We start from the raw sequence: 25,649 nt of genomic DNA, 5'->3' as shown, positions 1-25,649 counted from the left end.
AACTACAGTTCCCAGCATGCACTGCAATGTAACGTGTGCTCCCACCCCCAATAATGATCTATGGGACAGTGCTTCAAAATCTAAACAGAAAACATGCCAGGTGTCCAGTGCAAGCTAATGGGCTGTTTTAAAAGCAACTGCTGTACATTGGGGACATTTAAAGAGGCTTGACAGTGACCTGCAGCTAATGTAGTCTACTGTTTTATATAAAACTATTTGTTTTTATCTAAAATGATTTTTGAATCATTCAAGTATTCAGTGCTTGATAAAAACACAGCTGGCCCACGGACTTGTTGAGATTTTTTAATGTGGCCCTTTTGGTGGTTGAGTTTGACACCCCTGCTCTACAGTGAACATACTTAAATATGATATTTCACATGAACATTTTTGGCCGTTCTAGACTAAACACTGACATTCAAAGATTGGAAAAGAAATTTTCATGGCTTATTTGAAGCTTCTAAAAGACATATTATCATTACTATTACATACAGACCATATAACACCACATATTTTCCCTCAGTTTCACAGTGACCTCTTAAAAGGCCTGTAAAAAGAGTCCTGACAAAGAGCTATGGCTGCTTTCCCTTCATAACAACTAATTAAAACACACTGGTCAGGCCACCACTCATACCTGCAGTCAGTGGCATGTCTAGAACTTCCAGAAGGCCTAGAGTGACATTTTTCTCACAAAATGTGTCCCACCCATTGGTCCCACCAAAACAAGATTGGTTGATTTCACTGATGCTAATTAGTTTGACACATTAAGCCTTCAGCTCCCAGAAGAGTAGAGTGTGTTGCTGCACGAAAGGAGGAATAAACTCCCTATTAATAGCCCTGATATCAGAGGAGACGCGGGAGGAGCAGGTATCTACAGACTTCAGACATACAGTGTAGCTTTGACGCAAAGTAATGAGGACATATAGCTGTTGTTGGGAGAAAACCTCGTATCTCCATTTTTGTCATTTTTTAGTTTTTGACATAGTTTGAAAATGCCTGTTGCTCTTTACATTGTGTGCAAATTTCATGATCAATGGACCAAAAGAAATGACCCAAAATTACTTGGAACAATGTCTGACTCCATTGACATCAATAAAAGTAAAGTGGGTTTATTCCTTCTCCTGTAAAGTTCCCATTTTGGAGATATGAGGTTTTCTTCCGACAACAGCGACACATTTGTTTATAATATTTGAATTCAATGCGAAATGTGTGGCTCTTAACTGAAAAAGAGATGTATTAAAAAGTAACAATGAGTTCATCTGATAAGGACATTTGTGTTGAACGTGTATATAAACATAGAACCAGGACCTTCTATGTTTATGTACATGTTTATATCTTTATAGCACTGCAGTCAGAACAAAACCTCTTATCTCCATTTTTCTTTTTCTGTCAGTTTCTGACATATTTTTTAAAAACCTGTTGCCCTTGTGTGTACATTGTGTGTAATTTTCATGATGAATGGACCAAAATGACTTGCTTCCATTGACTTGCATTAAAAGTAAAGTATGTTTTTGGAGATACGAGGTTTTCTTCAGACAACACCGATATGTATATATATATATATATATATATATATATATATATATATATGCCTCCCTCTCTTTCTTTCTGTCTCTGTGTGTCTCTCTCTCTCTCTCTCTCTCTCTCTCTCTTACCCACGTTGGTGGTTTCTTTGGAGGACTCTGCCACCTGGTGAACGGCATCTTGCGCTGCTTGCACTGAAATCACATTAGGAAAGGTGCTGGTCTGCGTTTCCCCAACACACATGCACAGTCATCATCATCATCACCACAGCAAGCCTGAGATATTAGCCTATTTTGTATGGTTATATTAAAACAATACAAAATAAAGATAAACAGTCCAGAATCCAAACACCGTTGTTATTTAGAGCCATCATGTGCATATGCAAAACTAACATTGACTGTAAGTAATACTTTTCTATCACTGGTTGTGAGATGTTGATATGAAAACAGATTAAAACCTCCTCTCAAGATACAGAGGAATTCATGGTGCTTGCTGAATAATTCATATTAGATACTGAATAACATGTAGCAGCTGTTGCTGAATAATGTGTTATACATGCTGGGTAATGTATAGTAGTTACTGAAATATTTGTTGCCCTTACTGAGTAGTTTATAGGGGTTCGTGAGTAATTTATAGTGGCTAATGAATCATGTGTAGTTGTTTTTTGTGATTTGTTGTAGTTACAGAATATTTCATTGTAGTTCCTGAATAATTTATTGTAGTTGCTGATTCATTTAAAATGAAAAGTTACTGAATATTTAAGAGTATATGCTGAATATTTTACAATATATGCTGAATAATTGTAGTTAGTGAATATTTCTATTGTAGATATTGAATAATTCATATTAGATACTGAATGATTTAGAGTAAATACTGAATTATTTAAAGTAAATATTGAACAATTTATAGTATTTTCTGAATAATTTACCTGCCGTGTCAGCGACGCCTTTGGTGGCTGACTGCGTGGTGCTCTTCAGCCCTTCTAGAGATTTCTTAAAGGAGGCCATGTTACTCTGTGGTGGCTCTCAGGGACCCACACGGCCTGTATGAGGGGCAGGAGTGTGGTGGGGTGGGCAGGGTTGCCCTTTTAATACTCTGGCCTGAAGCAGGGTGAACACACCCTCACATTCCCCACCGATTACACACGCTGAGCCGTCAATGAGACCAGGCTTACACTGCTGTGTTGCCCATGACAGAGAGACATTTGCTTCACTCAGCAGCTCTTTACAGCTTCAGCCAGACATCCTGTGGGGGGTGAAGAGAAGAGGAGCAGAGAGAGATAAACAAGTGAAGAGAAGAGAAACTCAACTGTTGCACTAGGCACTCTGTTCATGTGCATAATAGACAGCAGTGTTTCTCAACCCTGGCCCTGGAGGATTTTAATGTCCTGTGCATTTTAATGCTTTTCCTGCTTTAATGCAGCCACTTTACCTCAGTAATGGGCTGCTAATGAGTTGAATCAGGCGCATTTGCAGCAGGGAAAACACTGTACAATGTGGGACAGTGGGCCTCTAGTGGGTCCACACCAGGCATGCCCAGACGTTTTGTATTGAGGATCCAGTTTGCAGTGTTTGTGGCAGGACTAGACATCACACTAACACGGCAAATATTGCTGAAGTGGGACATTCTTTGACACTTTACCCATAATTCTGATGTGATGTAGTTATGTAATCTACAACCCCAATTCCAGTGAAATTGGGATGTTGCATAAAACCTAAATAAAAACAGAATAAAATGATTTGCAAATCCTTTTCAACTTATATTTAATTGAATTCACTACAAAGACAAGATATTTAATGTTCAAACAGATAAACTTTATTGTTTTTTGCAAATATTCCCTCATTTTGAATTTGATGCCTGTAACACGGTCCAAAGAAGTTGGGACAGGGGCGTGTTTACCACTGTGTTACATCACCTTTCCTTTTAACAACACTCAATAAGCGTTTGGGAACTGAGGACACTGATTGTTGAAGATTTGTAGGTGGAATTCTTTCCCATTCTTGCTTGATGTACAACTTCAGCTGCTCAGCAGTCCGGGGTCTCCGTTGTCGTATTTTGTGCTTCATAATGCGCCACACATTTTCAATGGGAGACAGGTCTGGACTGCAGGCAGGCCAGTCTAGTACCCGCACTCTTTTACTATGAAGCCACGCTGTTGTAACACATGCAGAATGTGGCTTGGCATTGTCTTGCTGAAATAAGCAGGACGTCCCTGAAAAAGACGTTGCTTGGATGGCAGCAGATGTTGCTCCAAAACCTGTATGTACCTTTCAGCATTAATGGTGCCTTCACAGATGTGCCAGTTACCCCTGCCATGGGCACTAACACACCCCCACACCATCAGAGATGCTGGCTTTTGAACTTTGCGCTGATAACAATCCGGACAGTCCTTTTCCTCTTTGGCCCGGAGGACACGATGTCCATGATTTCCAGAAACAATGTGAAATGTGGACTCGTCAGACCACAGGACACTTTTCCACTTTGCGTCAGTCCATCTCAGATGAGCTCGGCCCAGAGAAGCCGGCGGTGTTTTTGGGTGTTGTTGATATCTGGCTTCGCTTTGCATGGCAGAGTTTTAACTTGCACTTGTAGATGGAGCAACGAACTGAGTTCACTGACAGTGGTTTTCTGAAGTGTTCCTGAGCCCATGTGGGAATATCCATTACAGAATGATGTAGGTTTTTAATGCAGAGCCGCCTGAGGGATCGAAGGTCACGGGCATTCAATGTTGGTTTTCTGCCTTGCCGCTTACTTGCAGAGATTTCTCCAGATTCTCTGAATCTTTTGATGATATTATGGACTGTAGATGATGAAATCCCTAAATTCCTTGCAATTGCACATTGAGAAATGTTGTTCTTAAACTGTTGGACTATTAGCTATCCATTCTCAGCTCAGCAGTGACACTGATAACATACGTTATTATCAATGCTCGTAGTTTTTTTTCTTCTTCAAATCTTCTGCATATGACATAAACAAAGTTATTTGGAGTGGTTTGATGTGAAAAGCTCTGTCCTACAGAGTCTTCAGAATTGTTTAACAGTTCCAACTGATCAAGAGTTTGATGCCTCTAAAAGCTCCCTCACAATATTATTACACAACACACTTACATATAGGCTGTCTGATATATGAGGCATTGTTTTAAGATAGTTTAGTGGACTTTCTTTGGCCCAAACTTATTTTTAAAGCCTATTCACAGTGTAGGGGTACATGCCCCTTGCACTGTATCACGAACAATTCAGACGACACTGGTCATCACCACCACCGTAAAGAAATCAGTCAGTATGCTTCTCAACAATGAACCATTTCACACGAACCCACTCTGAATGACTATTTACATCTCAACCATTGAATTAGTCAGAAATTCTGAAAAATTGGTGGAATTCCCTTACAACAACTGCTGCACATCTTTTACTGCGCATATTCAAATTTGCATGCGTCACTGGCATTTATCATGTACCTGTGTATATCTTTTAGTGTTATATTATGTTTATAGTGTAACTGTCCATACCAGGCACAGTACATGCATCCTGTTTATAGGATGATACTGTGTATGTATATTATATACAGGATAAAAATATTTGTTGTCTCAGTGGGTTAAAGGGTGGAGTCTTGGGGGTTCGCCTAAAAATTGAGTCTTACAGTTGTGTTTTGTGAGCAGAATTAAGACAAAATACAGTTGTATGCAAAGGTTTGTGCACTTCAGGTCAAATTATATGCATGGTTGACTTTCTCAGTGGAAATAAGTTAAAAATCCTCTGTAAAGATCACACTTAAATAAAGCAATTTTATGTTTAACATACTGGGAAAAATACATAAAATATGAAACATAGTATAACATTTTGCACAGGCAAAATAATTTATACCCAGTCTCTTGGGGTAGTCATGGGCTGGAGGTTAGGGAACCAGCCTTGCAACCGGAGGGTCACTGGTTTGATGCCCTGAGCTGAAAGTACATGACTAAGGTGCCCTTGAGCAAGACATCCAACTGCTTCCTGGGTGCTGCAGATAGGGCTGCCCACCGCTCACTGCCCCCTAGTGTGTGTGTCTTCACTAGTGTGTATGTGGTGTTTCACTGCACGAATGGATTAAATGTAGAGGTGAAATTTCCCTGTTGTGGGACTAATAAGAGTCACTTAATGTAAACTTAATTAAATTCAGCAAATAAACAGTAACTGTGCATTAAAGTGCGATGAAGAGTGTTCAGTATAGAGGATGTGTTACTTATTTACACTTAGAAAATCAACAAAACACGTCATTTGACCAGGGGTGCTCTCAGTTTTGCATACTTTTTAATACAGGAAATACAGATTCTGAACCTGATGACATATTGTAAGACCATATTAACCTGGAGCTGAAGAAGTTTTTAGTGTCCAAACTCTAGAAAAGGAGTCACAGAATGACGATAACATTTTTTTGTTGTTTTTATTTCTTTATTTACAGAGGATTTGCTTGTCTTGCGTGACACAGAAACCTGTAAATCGACATTTCCAGCATTGTAAAGCACTAATCTTATACCCATAAACACCTCAAGACACATTTACACTGACTTTTAAAATCTTCAGTACACAAACGCACGCACACAAACACACAAACAGATACAAACTGCCCATTTCTAACAGAGAGTTCACTGGAATGATATCACAAGCAACTATAAAGTTACAATGTATAAAACTCTTACTTGAAAAACATTAAATAAACAACTTTGCTTCAATAATCAATGAAAAATAAAGGAAGTAAATAAAATCCCACAAACAGGCATCGTACACAGCTTTATATAATATCATCGTTCTCCTCATGTTTATTAGAATATTTTTTTTGTTGTTGTTTTTATTCACCTCCAACGTGACATTGGAAGATCAGAAACATCTATTACACAAATAGAAACACATGTACACAGGCACAAAGAGCCACGGAGGGGGAGCGAGTCTCGTTTCATTGGGAGGGAATCAAGGAAATGAGACGGAGCTGCCCCCTGCAGTCAATAGAGAAAACTACACCCACCACATTACAGCCAGAACAGGACATTTACAATAGATCATATTAAAAGTATATTTATATTTATATATATATCTGATAGGAAGAACTTTTTTTCGGCAGGAATAACTGCATTTTTTTTTTTCGTTTTTTTGCTGTTTTTTGCAACAGGGGTTATTGTGATGAGTTCAGCATTTGTCCTTATTATTGTTAGAAACATTATTGTGCTGCTGGTTGGACATTGTTTCGGCATGGACACTTTACGCTTCGGGCTCGTAATCTTGAGTCTGCTCCTGGTGGAAAAGAAAAGAAAGAGCATAAAGAATTCATTTAGTTGACAGGCAAAAACGTGAACCAAGCCATTTATTTATGCCTTGGCTTCAAAAGTTCAAACAGCCAAGAAACCATTCAAACACACTACATGGCCAGAAGTATGTGGACACCTGACCATCACACCTTTATGATCAAGTTGGACATTCAATCCCAAAACTAAGTGCGTTAACATATTGATGAATCTCTTTTTTGGCTACTATAATATCCATTTTTCTGTCCATCTTTAAGTCCATCTACAAGATTTTGTAAAGCGTTACTGTAATTTCATGTCAAAATGACTTGAATGCTATCGGCAAGATTTCTGAATATGAGGGATTCTGGATATTAATTTGATCAAAAGTCTGTTCTCTTTTTTGGTTAACACAGGACTTCTACATGGATGAATGTGCAGCACTGCATGATTCCACTACAGCTGGGCTACATTGTGAGCAATATTATGATATGTTATCCCCATCAGGATAGACAACATAACAATATGCTTTTCTGAACGTATGGCGGATATGAACAGTACTTAAAAACACTAAACGACTGCATGCTTCATTAGAAAAAGTGCTCAATGAGTCCTGTTTAACTGGATGTGTACTATAATGGAGTATGTGAAGACTGCAGGATGTGCTACAGTATTTTATAGTTCAGTGGTTCTCAAACTGTTCCTTAAGGTCCTCCAGGTGCTTACAGGTGTTACAAGGTGGGATAGAACTGGACTGAAAACCACTGCTGTAAGAACTGATAACATTCACCATATAGGATTAAGAGACCTTTATTAGTCCCAAAATTTTGGGAAAATTTTACCTATGCATTTAACCCATCCGTGACGTAAGACATACACACTAGTGAGCACACACACACACTAGGGGGCAGTGAGCACACTTGCCCGGAGTGGTGGGCAGCCCTATCTGCAGCGCCCAGGGAGCAGTAGGAGGTTAGGTGTCTTGCACAAGGGCAACTCAGACATGTACTGTCAAGCTCTGGGGATCGAACCAGCAATGTTCTAGTCACAGGGTCGGTTCCCTAACCACCAGCCCACGACTGCCCCCAGAACTTTTCTGGAGGTACTACAATACCAGGTCGATGCGTGGAGCGGACAGAGCAAGAACCTCTTCCGTCTCCCTGTTCTTAAAATCAATTCAATACGTAGTCCTCATATAGAGATAGATATTAAACTGATAAGAACAGATACTACACTACTCAAAAAAGCATACTATGAAGTAATTTCTCACAAAAATGACAATATATCTTCATTTATACAACAATTCAGTTGTCACAACCTGACTGGCTGAGAAGCCATGACGTCTGTGACAATGTCACGTTTTTTTCACTGAGGCTGGATGCCAAGTAATGACTGGTTTGCAGCCAAGCAAAGTACACGTCTTACATTCCACATGCAAAAACAGAAAATGGACACATTACATCACTGCTGTCAGACAATACTCGGCCTGCAGCCTGTTTCGTCAGATACTGATCAAGACTGTAACAGCAGGACCACTTTGAATTCTAAACCTGTTGAAGCTTTTTGTTGAACAGCTGTGACAGAACAACTAAACCAACTGGAAATAAAATAAAATGATTTAAAAATAATACTGTCTACAGAAGCAGATTGGATTCATGTTTTGACTTTGTTTTTCTGTGAAAATGAGTTATTTTAATTAGTTTTCCTGGGATCTTGAGTTATTTATGTCATCATTATGACACGATGGATGATGTTTAATCAAAATAACATGTTATGATCAAAATAACATGATAACGACATTAATATCTTGGGATAACATTTGTTATATCGTGATAATGGTACGAATACCTCAATTATTGTTGTGATAATTGCACAAATACCTCAAGACAGTCTTCATTATGTTGTGATGATCGAATAAATGTCTCGAGAACACATCTGCATTGTCATGACAGTGGCATCAGTACCTCGTGATCTTGAGACATTTGTTGTGTCATGAAAATGAAATTGAATAACTCCTGAGAGAGATCCTGAGAAAACTGAAAATACCTTTTTTCATGCTGTGTTTGTTTTTATTTTTTTATTTAATGTGTGTGCGTCCTGCTATGATGTACGGTTTGGAGACTGTGGCTCTGTCTAAAAGACAGGAGGCTGAGCTGGAGGTGGCGGAGATGAAGATGCTGAGATTTTCGTTGGGAGTGACAAGGATGGACAAGATTAGAAATGAGCAGATCAGAGGGACAGTGAAGGTGGAGCAGTTTGGAGATAAAGCCAGAGAGGCCAGGTTGAGATGGTTTGGACATGTGTTGAGGAGGAATAGTGGATATATTGGTCAAAGAATGTTGGAGATGGAGCTGCTGGGTAGAAGGAGAAGAGGTAGACCTCAGAGAAGGTTTATGGATGTAGTGAAGGTGGACATGGAGATGGTTGGTGTGAAAATAGAGGAGGCAGTGGATAGGGCAAGATGGAGGCAGATGATCCGCTGTGGCGACCCCTAAAGGGAGCAGGCGAAAGAAGAAGAAGGGGGGGGATGCACTTGGAACAAAATCTCCCTGTTAACATATCCCTGTTGTCAGAAGAAAACCTTGTATCTCCAAAATGGTCACTTTACAGGAGAAGTAAAAAAAACCTACTTTACTTTTAATGAAATCATTTTAAGCCATTTCTTTTGGTCGGTCCATCATAAAATTTACATATAATATAATATAAAGGGTAACTGGTATTTTCAAATTACGTCAAAAACTGAAAAACGACAAAAATGGAGATACAAAGTGTTCTTCCGACATCAGTGATATATTAAACACTGTGAGCGGTTCTGCAAAGTTCCCCTTTTGGCAATAAATGCTTTTTTCAACATGTTGACAACTTGCTAAACACAGGTGTAAATTATAGGCATTTTTGGCTTGACTGTGCCATCTGACATTTTTAGGGCGTTCTGACACACTTTTGGGTTTGATCACTTCATTATATTATGTGTTGTACTATTATCTTGAGGTCTTGATACAATTAAGGTAAATCTGTTTATATATAAATCGACTGCGCATTATCATTTTAGCAGATTTTTGCAGGTTCAAAAACTATGAAAGTAAAAGAGTTTTAGAGTAAAACCTGGACTTTTACATAAAAAGTTGGCCTGTTGAATATAACACATTAATGACATGATAATAAAGTGTTGATAACATGTACAATTGAATTTTTTTCCCCTAATTTGATGCTTCATCTATGGTAGGACAGGCTGAAATCCAGCTGCAGTGTGCTGTATGTTGTCTTTTAAATAGATTTTAAAATGATATATTTAGCACCATCAGCAGAACACACTGGTCAGTGCTAGTGGGAGACCAATGGATAAATCAATGAGCAGAACAGTGCAGCTAGTCTGGCAGGGCCAGTTTCAAATGCTTAAATTTAAACTGATACAAGCCCATTGCTGTCAATTTAACCGTTTTATTGAGTTTTAATCCCTTAAAACTCCAGGCTTATTACATACTAAGGCTTATTATTCAGTAACTATAGGGACTTCAATGCCAACTTGATGAGCTATTCTTAGATTATTGAAGCGTGCAATAAAGTTCTGCCCATGTAAGGGGTTAAGGGCGAATTACACAGGTTGTTCAAAATTTCTGCTTAAGTCAATCAGTGAAATGTTTCACTGTAGAAAAACTTACAGACTCAGATTTCTTTACTGTGGCGGTATTTACTGTCCAAAACCACCAGAGAACCTACTACACTTCTGAGTTTACAATGTTGATGGTGAAATAGTGGAAAACCAGAAAAAGTATGTTTCCTTTGGGGCTATTTAGCTTTACAACACCCAACATGCACTTCTGGGTCACGAATGTGTATAAAAAATAAGCTTTGGGTCAAAATGTTTCCTCAAAACTATCACACAACAATTTCTCAGACATCAGGCGATGTATTAGTAAGCATTCTGTGTAAAAACCTTCTGTGGTGTAGCTTTTAGAGACGTCTGGTTCCTATCACCACCGCTGTGAACAATCCTGACTCTGTATGTTGCTCTAGAACAGAGCATTTCCCACCAAACTACTCTGAATGACTTTGTTTACACTGTAAGTATTTAATTATGATTATAAATAAGAAATGGTGAATTTATTTAATTCATGAAACTGAAATGCACAAATATCCAGCAGGGGGCAGCCAATGCACAGAGACACAGCCTGAGCATCATTTCTGCGCTCTCATGGTGACATTAAGGAACAGAGCAGGAGAAGACAATGTCACGTGACTGTAGCCTCCATGAAAGTGGTCACATGGTCATGAGATACAGGGAGAATCCATTTCTTCACTGTGGGGAGAGGGGCATGGGGGTTGGGGTCTGTAACTACCCACAGTGCATCATGGCTTGGGACGTCACTACCACACCCATGTAGCTGGACTTGACGCGACAGTGAGGTAATGATGGAGCGAGAGAGAGAGAGATGAGGGGGCAGGGGGCAGGGAAAGAGAGAGAGAAAGAGAGAGACAGAGAAAGAGAGAGAGGGGAAGGGAGAGAGCGCATTTCTTATGGATATTATAGTTTTAAATTATGGTATCTAATACCTGCATGTATAGACTGACCTCTTGTACATCTTCTATTCATATCTAATATCAATATATCAATATTCTGTCCCCTGTGTACCCTGCATCTCATTTATCTAGCTAAGACTCACATATTGCACATATGGAGAGGCGTACAACTGTACAATTCATAGCTTTTATTAGCTTTTAAAAATTGTATATTGGAATGGTGCAACACTGGTATAATGTGTATATTGTGTATATGTATATATATATATATATATATATATATATATATATATATATATTATAATCTAATGTTTGTATATATATATATATATATATATATATATATATATATATATATATATATATACATACTTACATATAAAATTTGTTGGATTAAATGGTTAATGAAATGTTTATGTACTATATATAATTAGTATTTATTATGATATTGGTAATAATTAGTAGTAAGAATGACATTTAACCATTGAGTAAATGTAAAATAGATTTAAGAAAGTTTAAGTAAGATTGCAAAATGCAAAATTGTTGAAAACAGAATTGAACAATATCCGTATAAATCTGTGTCTATGTGAGCACTCAGCACCTTCTCTGGCTCGGCATCAACGGGGCTGAATGTTGTTTCACAACAGAATGTCATTTGTCTCACATGAGTGTCCACTACATTCGCGCTTACATCCCTGAGCATCAGACTGTAGTCCAGGAAATATTACAGTCATCCACATTCTCAGTAGCAGCATCTTTCAGCGGATTTCTCAGCTTAGTTGAAGCAACAGACCACACCGCTACGTGATACAGCTGACTGACGGAGCACAGTCTAAGTCAACAAACTAAGTTGGCTAGTGGGCTGCTATGCAAAAGGCTAAACCAAAGCTAAAATCCATCATTGCCTGAAGAGTCCTGCCGTAACTTCCATATATCTCTGTAATGTTAGTTATCTCGATAACACCTGGAGTAATTTTAACTCAGACTATAACTGACTACACAGTGTGGAAGGCGTGATCACTGAAGGAGGCCTGACTCAGCCATTCAGGTAAAGAGCTACCGTTAGAATGTTTTATGTACCTAAGTGTACATTATGTTATCTGGCTTTTTTGGAAAATGGGTGAAACTAATACCTTAGAAAGAATTCCAACAGATAAATCGTTTACTACTAGTGCCTTCCCAGGAAATAGCGGTGTTAAAGATTTTGCTATGAGCATTTTTAGTGCTGCTTGTTAACCCACACCGCCAATGTGATGTTAAGTTCCATCTACTGGCGCAAATGTCAGTGAGTATTGCTCATTAGTTTCGGGGTCCCCATCACTGACACAGGCTGCTGTACCACAAGGAATTAGTAACGGAGATAAGAAACTCAAATAAAAATGAGTGGTTCTAAGAAGTAAAAGCAATAAAATGCCAAAATTCAAGTGGTTCAGTTGACGGTGAAGAATGATGGAGGAGATGCTTCAGTGAACCCAAACAAAGCTCTTTGCCCACGTTGTACTGAACTTGGAAAACACAATCGATACTACGCCCCCATCAGCAGTGTGCAGACATTGTAAATGTTCTCCTTAATGATTCAATATTAGTTGATATTTTAGATAAGTTTTATGTGTCGTATTATTTCTTAAAGAAGCCTGAACAACTGAATAATTTCTCCAAATTGAACTGCTATTTAGTGCATCTAACTGAATCAAATCTTTCTTAATTTACAAAAAATAAACCTTCCGAATCGAAACGAAAACCAAACCATGAATTAAACCGATCTGCAGCCAGCTCACAACCCTAGTTTTGGGGCAAGGATTAAAGTTGCTGCATTGCCTAGAAACCTTTATGAATGGTTAAAGTTCAGATTAAGACTGTTTACAACCCTGAAAACAACAACATCGTCCATGTGGTGTTTGCTAAGCGCCCTATAACTGACTGAAAGCACTGCTCAGTCAGAATCTCAGAGCATGTGGTGTTTGCTGTACCTGCTGATTCTCGTCGTATGCTTCTCCCTCTGGGTCCATCATTGCCTCCCCCATCTGCTCCTCAGTGGCCTCCTGACCAAACTCCTCAGGCTGTGGAGACACACACACACCCGCAGATGCATCACTGGATAAATACCATTACAATAAATCTTGAGCAAAAATGGGACTTTTATTTTAGAACAGAATACAGCAGAAGATGAAGCTGCCAAAAAACGTGGAATTCCAACTTAAAATTATTTATTTGCATAGATATGAAGGAAAGACTGGATGGACTGACATGACTTATTATGTGGAAGATCTGAGTGCAATTGTTATTGTATCAACCTTGTGGGAGATGCTATACGTATTACCACTGCTTGAAAGTGCTACAACAGTTAATAGGAATAGGTTTGTAATAATTTTAGTTCAAATAAAATGGGTAGTGCTCAATTCATATGATATTTTCCCCTTGCTGATCATCACGTCTAGGAAATAATTGGGAATTGTAATAGTAAATAAGAGTTGTAGCTGTTCTGCACTGGGCCATGGGGTTATTTTTAAACTGCGCTAATCTTAGCCAATTAGGCCATGTTTCTGCAGCCTGTAATCCCTACATCCCAATACAGCACGTCCAACCAACCGTACAACTCCATTATACACACCGTGTACCTCTCTACCACAATAGGATTGTTACAAGAGCTGCTCTGAATGTTCTGGGAGGCTTGTAACTCTGCAACTCATGCTGTAACTTATATGTCTGAAGGTGAGGACAACCTCACCTTCAGATGTACTCTTTTAAGGCTTTGAGACAGACACAAGAATGTGGCTATTCCTGCCGTTTCTATTATTATCCAATAATCACATGATATCTCAGGGATGTTTTGACATTTATTTGATATGTAAAGAATGCAACCTAACAAAGCCAAAACATCTGCCTATTTTTATTTACTTTGTCTCACATGAACAGAAAGATGTCACACCTCAGGTGTATTTTATCAAATTTCTGAATAAACGAAAGAGTAATAAGCTTTTACGTATCTGAACTGCACTGTGAATGAGCTCAGGCAGTTGCTCTGGAAACTTCACAGTCTAACCAGTGATAAAGAAAGTCTTGTGCATCTTATATGTAGTTATAGAAACAGAAAGTGAATGAAACATTTTGTGTGCTGATAGATCAGGCCAGCCACTTAACTGAGCAACTCAACATTTCAGTTTGGTGGCTGCTTGGAACGGCCACCTGAGTGACGCAACATTACAGCAACAAAGCTGCCTGGAATGGTAAACTCAGTGACGCAACATCACAGCTACGAGGCTGTCTGGACCGGCCACATGAGTGACACAACATCACAGCTACGAGGCTGTCTGGACCGGCCACCTGAGTGACACAACATCACAGCTACGAGGCTGTCTGGACCGGCCACATGAGTGACACAACATCACAGCTACGAGGCTGTCTGGACCGGCCACATGAGTGACACAACATCACAGCTACGAGGCTGTCTGGACCGGCCACATGAGTGACACAACATCACAGCTACGAGGCTGTCTGGACCGGCCACCTGAGTGACACAACATCACAGCTACGAGGCTGTCTGGACCGGCCACATGAGTGACACAACATCACAGCTACGAGGCTGTCTGGACCGGCCACATGAGTGACACAACATCACAGCTACGGGGCTGTCTGGACCGGCCACATGAGTGACACAACATCACAGCTACGAGGCTGTCTGCACTGGGCACCTGAGTGACGCAACATCACAGCTACGAGGCTGTCTGGACCGGCCACATGAGTGACGCAACATCACAGCTACGAGGCTGTCTGGACCGGCCACCTGAGTGACGCAACATCACAGCTACAGGGCTGTCTGGACCGGCCACCTGAGTGACGCAACATCACAGCTACGAGGCTGTCTGGACCGGCCACCTGAGAGACACAACATCACAGTTACGAGGCTGTCTGGAATGGTCAACTTATTGACACAACATCACAGCTACGAGGCTGTCTGCACTGGCCACTTGAGTGACACAACATCACAGCTACGAGGCTGTCTGGACCGGCCACCTGAGTGACACAACATCACAGTTACGAGGCTGTCTGCACTGGCCACCTGAGAGACACAACATCACAGTTAAGAGGCTGTCTGGACCGGCCACCTGAGTGACGCAACATCACAGCTACGAGGCTGTCTGCACTGGCCACCTGAGAGACACAACATCACAGCTATGAGGCTGTCTGCACTGGCCACCTGAGAGACACAACATCACAGCTACGAGGCTGTCTGCACCGGCCACCTGAGAGACACAACATCACAGCTACGAGGCTGTCTGGACTGGCCACCTGAGAGATACAACATCACAGCTACGAGGCTGTCTGCACTGGCCACCTGAGAGACACAACATCACAGCCACGAGGCTGTCTGCACCGGCCACCTGAGAGACACAACATCACAGCTACGAGGCTGTCTGGACTGGCCACCTGAGAGATACAACATCACAGCTACGAGGCTGTCTGCACTGGCCACCTGAGAGACACAACATCACAGCTACGAGGCTGTCTGGCCCGGCCACCTGGGAGATACAACATCACAGCTACGAGGCTGTCTGCACTGGCCACCTCAGAGATACAACATCACAGCTACGAGGCTGTCTGGACCGGCCACCTGAGAGACACAACATCACAGCTACGAGGCTGTCTGCACTGGCCACCTGAGAGATACAACATCACAGCTACGAGGCTGTCTGCACTGGCCACCTCAGAGATACAACATCACAGCTACGAGGCTGTCTGCACTGGCCACCTGAGAGACACAACATCACAGCTATGAGGCTGTCTGGACCGGCCACCTGAGTGACGCAACATCACAGCTACGAGGCTGTCTGCACCGGCCACCTGAGAGACACAACATCACAGCTACGAGGCTGTCTGGACTGGCCACCTGAGAGACACAACATCACAGCTACGAGGCTGTCTGCACTGGCCACCTGAGAGACACAACATCACAGCCACGAGGCTGTCTGCACCGGCCACCTGAGAGACACAACATCACAGCTACGAGGCTGTCTGGACTGGCCACCTGAGAGATACAACATCACAGCTACGAGGCTGTCTGCACTGGCCACCTGAGAGACACAACATCACAGCTACGAGGCTGTCTGGCCCGGCCACCTGGGAGATACAACATCACAGCTACGAGGCTGTCTGCACTGGCCACCTCAGAGATACAACATCACAGCTACGAGGCTGTCTGGACCGGCCACCTGAGAGACACAACATCACAGCTACGAGGCTGTCTGGACCGGCCACCTGAGAGATACAACATCACAGCTACGAGGCTGTCTGCACTGGCCACCTGAGAGATACAACATCACAGCTACGAGGCTGTCTGCACTGGCCACCTGAGAGACACAACATCACAGCTATGAGGCTGTCTGGACCGGCCACCTGAGTGACGCAACATCACAGCTACGAGGCTGTCTGCACCGGCCACCTGAGAGACACAACATCACAGCTGTGAGGCTGTCTGGACCGGCCACCTGAGTGACGCAACATCACAGCTATGAGGCTGTCTGCACCGGCCACCTGAGTGACGCAACATCACAGCTATGAGGCTGTCTGCACTGGCCACCTGAGTGACGCAACATCACAGCTATGAGGCTGTCTGCACTGGCCACCTGAGAGATACAACATCACAGCTATGAGGCTGTCTGCACTAGCCACCTGAGAGATACAACATCACAGCTATGAGGCTGTCTGCACTGTCCACATGAGTGACACAACATCACAGCTACGAGGCTGTCTGCACCGGCCACCTGAGAGACACAACATCACAGCTACGGGGCTGTCTGGACCGGCCACATGAGTGACACAACATCACAGCTACGAGGCTGTCTGCACCGGCCACCTGAGAGATACAACATCACAGCTATGAGGCTGTCTGGACCGGCCACATGAGTGACACAACATCACAGCTACGAGGCTGTCTGCACTGGCCACCTGAGAGACACAACATCACAGCTACGAGGCTGTCTGGACCGGCCACATGAGTGACACAACATCACAGCTACGAGGCTGTCTGCACTGGCCACCTGAGAGATACAACATCACAGCTATGAGGCTGTCTGAATTGGCCACTTCAGTGATGCAACATTGCAGCCTGGCGCAGCCTCCTGAGCAGTGCCATGCTGCAGCTGCCTGGAACGTTCACCTGACTAATGCAACATCCCAGCTACAAGGCTGGATAAACAACTAACTCTGCACCGTAATTTCGGAAGTTTCCCCTATGCTAGCTGGGAAAGGAGGTATGTGTGTTGTGGGTTGTTTTGTTTATTGTTGTATTATGTCATTTCCTGTCGTGTTTGAGAAGGGCATTACATAAATTAAACATATTATTATTATTATTATTATTACAGTAATAATTTTTCAATTTCTGCCTTATACTTTATACCAGGCATTCAAACAAGACTACAAGAAGGTAATATAAATATTATAGACACATTTCATTATAGCATAATATGAATATGAGAAGATAAGCATAATTATCCCTTTTCATTTCAATTATCCTTATTTTAATTTTGCTTGGGTGTATTTGGAGTAGCGCAACTGCTACCTCACTGTTTGAACCGACAAACGGCCTTCAAAGCTTTTATAATCGATCACTGGTCCTAACAGAAGTTATACAATAAACAGTTGTAGACATGATACATAATGGCAGCTGTAAACAAGGTACTGTGGAGTTCACACAGCAGATACCAGTAAACACAGAAAACTGAAAGACCAAACTGCAAAGTTCACAATATCTATCTATCTGTCTGTCTGTCTGTCTGTCTGTCTATCTCTTATTAACCTTATTACACTATAAACACAGTGCTGCACTGTTAACAGTGGCAATGTTGTACACTCAACATACTATTTTCAAGATGTAAAAACTTCATTCTTAATGATTTAACACAGACACCATGTAGTAAACACAGACACGGTCCTGCACAGCTAACAGTGCCAGAGCACTGTACATTTAACAGTAAACAGGCTACGGCACAATCAAAGCAGCTGACAGGAAACAGTGCAGCAGTGCACGTGAAAGCTTCTTACGCTGGTTTCCTCTCTAAGAGATTTATGAGATTACTGAGTTGACAAAAGGATCTGACCACAGTATGGCCTACAGTGCCGTCTTAAGGAAAATCCCGAGCAAATCTGCTTATATCTTGCAGACTCTGGCCTTCCCTTCAATCAGTATACAACCAGCCGTCTGAATTACAGGTTAGATAGTCTTTGTTGATATTAAGCCGTGCGTCTGCAGAACTCTACAAGTTAAACGTAATTCTTAAGACTTTAAACGCCACTTCACAATGTAATTTACAAACAAATTTGTAGCGGCAATTCACCAAATGTAAGAACATTAATATATATGGCAGTTTAACATCTGTTTGATGCACACACCTGTGTCATATGATCAAAGAACCTATTCTATTCAATCTGTGTGTGACATAATGTCAAATGTTCTAATGTTTCCAAAACAAAAAACATGTGTATCCTATAATGTAAGACAGCATGAATTCAGATGTAAAGAAACAGTTTCGCGAGATATGAAATTACACAATTTTCCACCTGTCGCAGATGTACTTGATTAGCCGAGACATCTTTGAGATGTAAATTTTGCTTTAGTAGTTAAGTGCCAGTGCTTAACGAGGCTAATCTTGCTAACAAACACTAGAGTCAATAGCCACTCAAATCTTGTCTGTAAATACATCCCCAAAATCCCAACAATTCTTTCAACCTGCTTATACCACATGCAAGCCTTCATTAAGACCACTCAGACATGTGAAATTACGGTATATCGCTGTTGTCGGAAAAAAAACCTCATCTCCAAATGGTAGCTTTAAAGGAGGAGGAAAACGCATACAATTTTAATGGAACTCAATGGAGCCAGACGTTTTTCACTCGTCCATTCATCATGAAATTTACATACAATTTAAAGGGCAAGAGGTATTTTCAAATGATGTCACAGTAGTATTTCACGCCAAGTAATATTTTAGGCAACTTCTGTGCAGAATCTGACTCCACATTTCCACAGCATGTTTTCTGTTGTTCCCATTTGTAAATATTAAATTTCAATCCAAAAATATGATATTAACAGTTATTAACAAAAAGTAACAACATAGTCTGTGGCTTTCTGCAGTTTAATCAACACCGGAATGTGGTTTGAGTGGATTTAGAGTTGAGTACATCTGATTTTTCACCAAACTATTCCTTTAACTCCTTAAAATGCCAAGCTCATTAAACCTTAAGACTTATTAGTCAGTAACTACATGAAGAACAGAGTGAGGAATAGGAGCCTGGACCTGCCTACAGCTTGTGGCCATTTAAAGGGATTAAAACTTTAGGGCTTTAATTAATAAAATGTGATTCCAGACTAATAAAACTGCTGTCTCACTCAGAGAAGACCTGAGTACAATGTAAACAAGCCTGTTCCCCCTCAGTGTGGTTCTAATTGCTCAGTGCACTGCTACCTGACCTTGAGCAAGGTCAAAATGAGAGGAAGTGAGAGAGAGAGAGAGAGAGAGAGAGAGAGAGAGAGAGAAAGAGAGTAAGAGAGAGACAGAGAGAGAGACGATATTCCCAATGAGATTATGGGCCTCACGCTCTGTCACCTGTGCACTGAGGCAGAACTGCATGAACACGATTATCAGAAATGTTGTTTATGCTGCTCTTTCTGTCACATAATCACCATTAACACACTTTACACTATTCAATCATCACTGTGGTAGCAGGACACTGCAGTATCAAGGCCTCAGCTGTATCTGTAACCTGTCAGATTTTTCATATTATGGCAAAATAACCCTAACTTATGGAAAATACTTCGGTGACCCAACCGGACTCTTTCGCTGTGTCCAAAACTGTGCCCAGTTCACTATACAATGTACTGTTTTGGAGTCACGTCATTTCATAGTGGTGTCCGACAGCAGTGGATCCAGTGCACTCAAACAATCCCACAATACGCCACAATAAGTATTACACAATCAATGTACCCTAGCAGATAGGGGATACCCATAATTCTCAGGAGAGGGTTACTGAGCCTATCTACAATGGCAGCATCTCCACAGAGGTTTCATCTGACCTGCTAGAGATGTGAGTAAGCTCTTCTCATGACTGCGGTCAGACTCAGTGGTTATAGTTGACCGGTGGCAGGATGTTTGTAGTGTTTCTATGATGGAATCTGCTGTTGCACAGCAACAGCAACCCCAGATGACGTAATGTCTGCAATCATTTACTATGATCACAAATTCTCTTCCATATAATAGTGTTTTTTATGGTGATCCATGTTTCTGAATGTAGTGCATAGTGATTAGGGGACCATGTGGAACTGGAGCTTTCTGAGTGATACCATGTTTCCTATCACTGTATAAAAGAAGCTCTATGCCGCCTTTGCTGTACAGTTTCAGAGCAAGCTTATTACTGAATATCACAGTAACAATAAAAAGCTACTGAAATGTGAGGTGTATGTCTGTTTAAGGCAGTCATTAACACAAACAGACATACGAAAACATTTGAAAATACAAAAGTAAATATTTTTCGCCTGGCTTGGTGAAAAAAAGATTGAAAATTATTATTAATTTCAAATTTTCAAATTTTTTCAAATTATTGAAAAATTCAATAACTACGTAGAAAATGAACGACTGCAGACATAATTTGCCATACACACATAACAGCTGGGTGAAATCTATGATAAGCACACTGCAACAAAGCCTGTGATTGGTTGGTGCACAAGACGCTCATACACAGCATCTAAAAGAAACCCGCAAAGAGCTGTCAAGCTTGTACGCTCAAGAAGGTGGTTTTGTATTGCAAGCTTCTCTTCGCTGAGAGTATACAGTATACAGCATATGTTTACTGATCATCATGTGTTAATATGCCTCTGATGTTTACATGCACTAATACCCTACAAAATGCTACTAAAGCCTGTTTTGGAGGGCGCTCAGTTCAGTCTTTTTAGATATTAAATATGATTTACATTTAACTTAGATTTTATTAAAACATTTTAACTTCATTTTGCTTACATATTGAACCAAAATATTTTATTTTATTGTATTTATAAAAATATTTGATGAGTCCATTTTCATTCTGCCAGTAGAATGGCCACTAAGAGGCCTGCAGCAAGGGGATGAAGGAACAGTTCTAATAGCTAGTTATCTGTAAAATAATAGACATAATTCCAGTTTTAAGACGGCTGGTATTACTGTTTTAAGTTAAGTGATGTACACTTGTCCATGTTTATAGATAGCAGTATCTTATACAGCATCAGAAACCACATCAGCAAGTCTCTTTGTGAGTAATTAACAACTCGGCAAGGTTTGAGGCAAGTGTGATAATTAAGGTGTGTAGATTGCACAGTGATAATTAGTGAGGTATAAGCTTCCACTATAAGCTTCCATTATTTGTTAGCTGCATTAGACTCACAACTCCAGTATAAAACTAAACACCAAACATGTCTCAACTGACCGATTACATTTACGGTAAGGGGGGAGGGGGGTGTATTTGATTTTTTTTTTCCCCAAATCCTTCAATGCACTAAAGAACAGAAAAGGGTCATAAAGAGTCGTAGACGTACGTTCATGTCACTGGGGAACTCGTCTTTCTTCACGAGGCCGGTGGCTGCGGCGATGTTTCCGGCACCAGACAGCACGACCCCGCCGAGCTGAGACGCCTGCTCCTTCGTCTTCTCAGCCACTGTGACAGAAAAAACAGCTTCAGCCCATGAATAACTCAGACTAGATATAGTAGACTAGCTCTAATTTATTTGTTCCAACAGCAGTCAAACATCTCAATAAGGCGACTTTACAAGGCTAATGTACGCCCATGTATTTGTGTGGAGTTTTCAGTGATATAGAGTATTCTTGTCTTACACTTTGGATTCAGTGTTATTGTGGGGATATTATTGATGGGTCAGTTGTGCGGCTGAGTTGTTTGGGGGTTACTCGACCATGGCAACTCAATGCACCGTTTCATGGATATTCTATGCATATATAGATAAGCATCTTGGATATTTTTAGAGTAATACTGGGCTTACATGCGGGCATTGAAAAAAAAAACATTGTACCATGTCTCATAGTAGAATTAATTCCACAATGTTCCACTGCTTCTCCATTAAAAGAACAAGGAACATCCAGTTTCCATATATCCATTCTTCATCTACTGTCATAGTGTAAACACTTTGATTTAGTAATGCATAACCCTGAATTTAGTTGACACTTACATTATAATGAGCCTACCTACAGCTATATACAGCTAATGCAACCAGCAGCAGGATATGAATCTCTTCTTATGAATCTTCTATTCTATTCTATTTTAATTCAGAGGAGTCAAATCAACCGTAGGCTCTTAACTATCCTATACCTTGTGTTCGTCTTTTATGAGCCATCATTTTAAGAACGGTGCTTAATAGAAGAGACAAACAAACTCAATTCCAAAAACGTTGGGACAGCTTAACATTTTACAAAGTGAAAGATCTGGGCTAAAGCTCATCTGATGGACTGACAATAATAATCATTTTTGGAAAGGATGAACGTTGTGTTCTCTGGGCCAAAGAGCAAAAAGAACCATCCAGATTGTTGTCAGAAAACAGAGGTGTGTTAGTGGGTAACTTGCATATCTGAGAAGGCACCAGTACTGCTGAGAGGTTCACATGCATTTAGTAGCAACAAGCATTACCATCTAGACAACGTCTTTTTCAAGGACGTCTCTGCAACAACAACTGAACATTGGTAAAAGGAAAGGTGACGTAATACAGTAGTAAACTTGCCTCTGTCCCAACTTTTTGGAAACATCAGAGGTCAGCCTCACCTGAATACTGACATTCTCCCTAGTTGCACCCTGACCCCTCACCTGCAGCGCATTTCACCTGACTATTTAAGGACCTTCAGTACACTAACTGCATTGCCTTGACCCCTTTCTGTACTCTTTGACTCTGCTTTTGGACCTCCCTTTGGCGCTTTTGCTCGTTTTGGATTTTTCTAGTGTTTTGACCTTTGGACTGTTTTTGACTCTTACTCTGGTTTTTATGGATTATGGATTCTAATCAGTCTGGCGAGTCTTCCTCACACATCCAATTAAGATATATGTGTATATACAAAAACATTAAAGTTAATAAGTGAAAACATTAAATATCTGGTCTTTCAGATCACTGCTTTCTGTCTGCATTTGCCTTGTACCGACTGTCCCAGCTTCTCCAGAATTGGATTTGTATCATTTCTTTTTATTGAGCTGCCTACAGTTAAATTTTCGCAGCTCACTTGGAACAGAGGTGAAAAACTCAGCGCCGCTGCCTTGGCTCAATAAAGGTTAAATAAATAAATAAAGGTATATTAGGCTTTGCTGAATAAGCACTGTGAGGGAACCGGCTCAGTCTCGTTGTAAGAGTAAGTGCAGCAGAGTGTGTAATTTAATCCTACAGGGACAGCCCACCAAATTTACAGTTTTACACCTGTCACTGTCTCCGTGCTGTGGAGTGGCTGGAAGCCAAGGCATTCTCGTTGAACATTAAATAAAAGCCATTCATTATTTACAAGGCTGAGAGAATTGGCTCACCCGTCGCAACGCTGTCTTTGGTCTTGCTGCCTGGAAAGGAAAAAAAGTGAGACATAAGATGAGTTTTGTGTTTCTTTGAAATCACGTCTGTATCCACACCTTGTCATTAGCTGTGAAAGGAAAGAGAGGAAACGCGCTGAATCAGCTTCAGCAGAGAGTCACGACTGTAGTACAGTGCAGCTCCGAGAGTGGTTATCAGAGCAGAGCACTGCCCTGTCTATTCAGACCATCCCCCTCCAACATCACCTGTTTTCATTAATGAGCTCTCCTCCTTCACAATGAAGGGAGGCTAATTAGTAAAAACAGGTGGTGTTGTGCAGGGCTGGAATAGTAGAGTCTAAACTGTCGACACACGTTTTTCATCTTAATGTCGAGCTGAAATGATATTTTTTAGCTTGGTAGTTTATGCGTCTGATCATATTTACATTTACTAACCCTTCATTTGAACCTGCTACATAAACCTGACATAATAGGCAGAGTGCTCTATTTAGAAGAATCGCCCCCACAGAGCAGGACAGAGGAAAAATATTGATCTTCAAAGGGCAGATGTCCCCGCTGGGGTCGTTCATCCATATAACCTTTAAGCCATTAAACTTAATGAAATTCTACATACAGCCGTGTGGTCACAGACAGCCAGCAGGCCTGGACAGAACGATCCAGAAACACTCTGCACCAGCTTTAGGTTCACACATGCTGCTGTATGTTCACTTACTGGACTTTATCAGAACTATATTATGTATGTTCTACCGTAATATACTCACTTGGCAATCCATCCACTTCCACTACATATGCACACGCATGTTTTATTGATCGTAAGTGGAAATGGGAGATCTAATCTTCTACACAGAACAGACTTAAATATGACATTCTTCAGCAAAACATGAAAAAAAATGTGAAAAGTACATTTTATGAAAAATATAGCAAATAAGCAGTAACTGTGTACTGTATGTTCACTGCAGAGGGTGTGCTAACTTATTTTCACTTCCCAGAAAGCATATATCAAGGTATTCTCTAGTTTTGAATCCCCTCAAACAAAAATTTTAAGTGTCTGCAGACTTTTATTTTGTAAAATAAACACAAATATTACAAACAACCAACAGGAAAAGAATGAATGACTAGGCTTGATATAAAATGTTTTTTGCTTATTTGTTTTTTTCTTTGTAAATATTGTTGCTGACACATTGCTGAATTAAAATGGTTTACTAAAGTGATTTACAAAGATGATAAAAGAAATTAAGGAAATGTAAGTAAATTGAGCTGTGAGTGGAAAGTGAGCAATGAAAAGTGGAATTTTGTCTAAGACTCAGCCCAACCACCAGTGCGTCGCCCAAAAAAACCCTGAGAAAATGCTGGGCCGCCAGCTTTGCCATCAGCAGGCCAACAGCGGCCCACTGTCCTCTTGCTATCTGGGTTAATACAGCAAAAATCTGACCGTTGGTGTCCAAACATTTGCATGTGGACATAGGCTACAACTGTGACAAACTCCACAGACACGTAATTGTGGTTGAATTTGATTCCAACTTTCCTCCCATTCACAGTTCTGTCTTCAGCACAGCTGATGTGATGACTAAGTGACAGCGAGAGAACGTGTATCAGCCTCTGAATGATCTCAGGACAAAGAGTGAAGAGAATGCCTCATACCGATAGGCTAATGGTGTCAGTGGAGAAGGAGAGCTAATGAGACACTGAGCTCATTTTATCTCCTTTCTTCAGGCTAACTGGTAGCTCCCACTCATCATTAGCATGGTAGCATATTGGGGTCTTATTCTTTCTGAAAAATGAGCCTCAGATGGGATCTACGCAGAGGAAGGAGTCC

General features: G+C 40.9%; 1 protein-coding gene and 1 non-coding gene across 2 annotated transcripts in view; both read right to left on the bottom strand.

The window, feature by feature from the left end:
• Positions 1 to 5,924: 5,924 nt before the first annotated feature.
• The window catches only part of sncb (synuclein, beta), a 33,238-nt gene continuing 13,513 nt past the window's right edge, over positions 5,925 to 25,649 (bottom strand). The window contains exons 3-6 of the mRNA XM_017718381.2: positions 23,834 to 23,863; positions 21,858 to 21,976; positions 13,270 to 13,359; positions 5,925 to 6,788 (exon numbers count right to left, since the gene is read on the bottom strand). Coding sequence (XP_017573870.1) covers positions 6,756 to 6,788; positions 13,270 to 13,359; positions 21,858 to 21,976; positions 23,834 to 23,863 — 272 coding nt within the window. The 3' untranslated portion in view covers positions 5,925 to 6,755. The remainder of the gene's footprint in view (positions 6,789 to 13,269; positions 13,360 to 21,857; positions 21,977 to 23,833; positions 23,864 to 25,649) is intronic.
• LOC119264549 lies at positions 7,853 to 8,041 on the bottom strand. The gene has a single exon (XR_005131116.1). It is a non-coding gene; the product is annotated as a U2 spliceosomal RNA (small nuclear RNA).

Source organism: Pygocentrus nattereri, chromosome 11 (genome assembly GCF_015220715.1).
Source record: "Pygocentrus nattereri isolate fPygNat1 chromosome 11, fPygNat1.pri, whole genome shotgun sequence".
In the NCBI taxonomy this organism is placed as follows: Eukaryota; Metazoa; Chordata; class Actinopteri; order Characiformes; family Serrasalmidae; genus Pygocentrus; species Pygocentrus nattereri.
The sequence above is the reverse complement of the archived record's forward strand: the minus strand, read 5'-3'. Positions and strand labels throughout refer to the sequence as shown.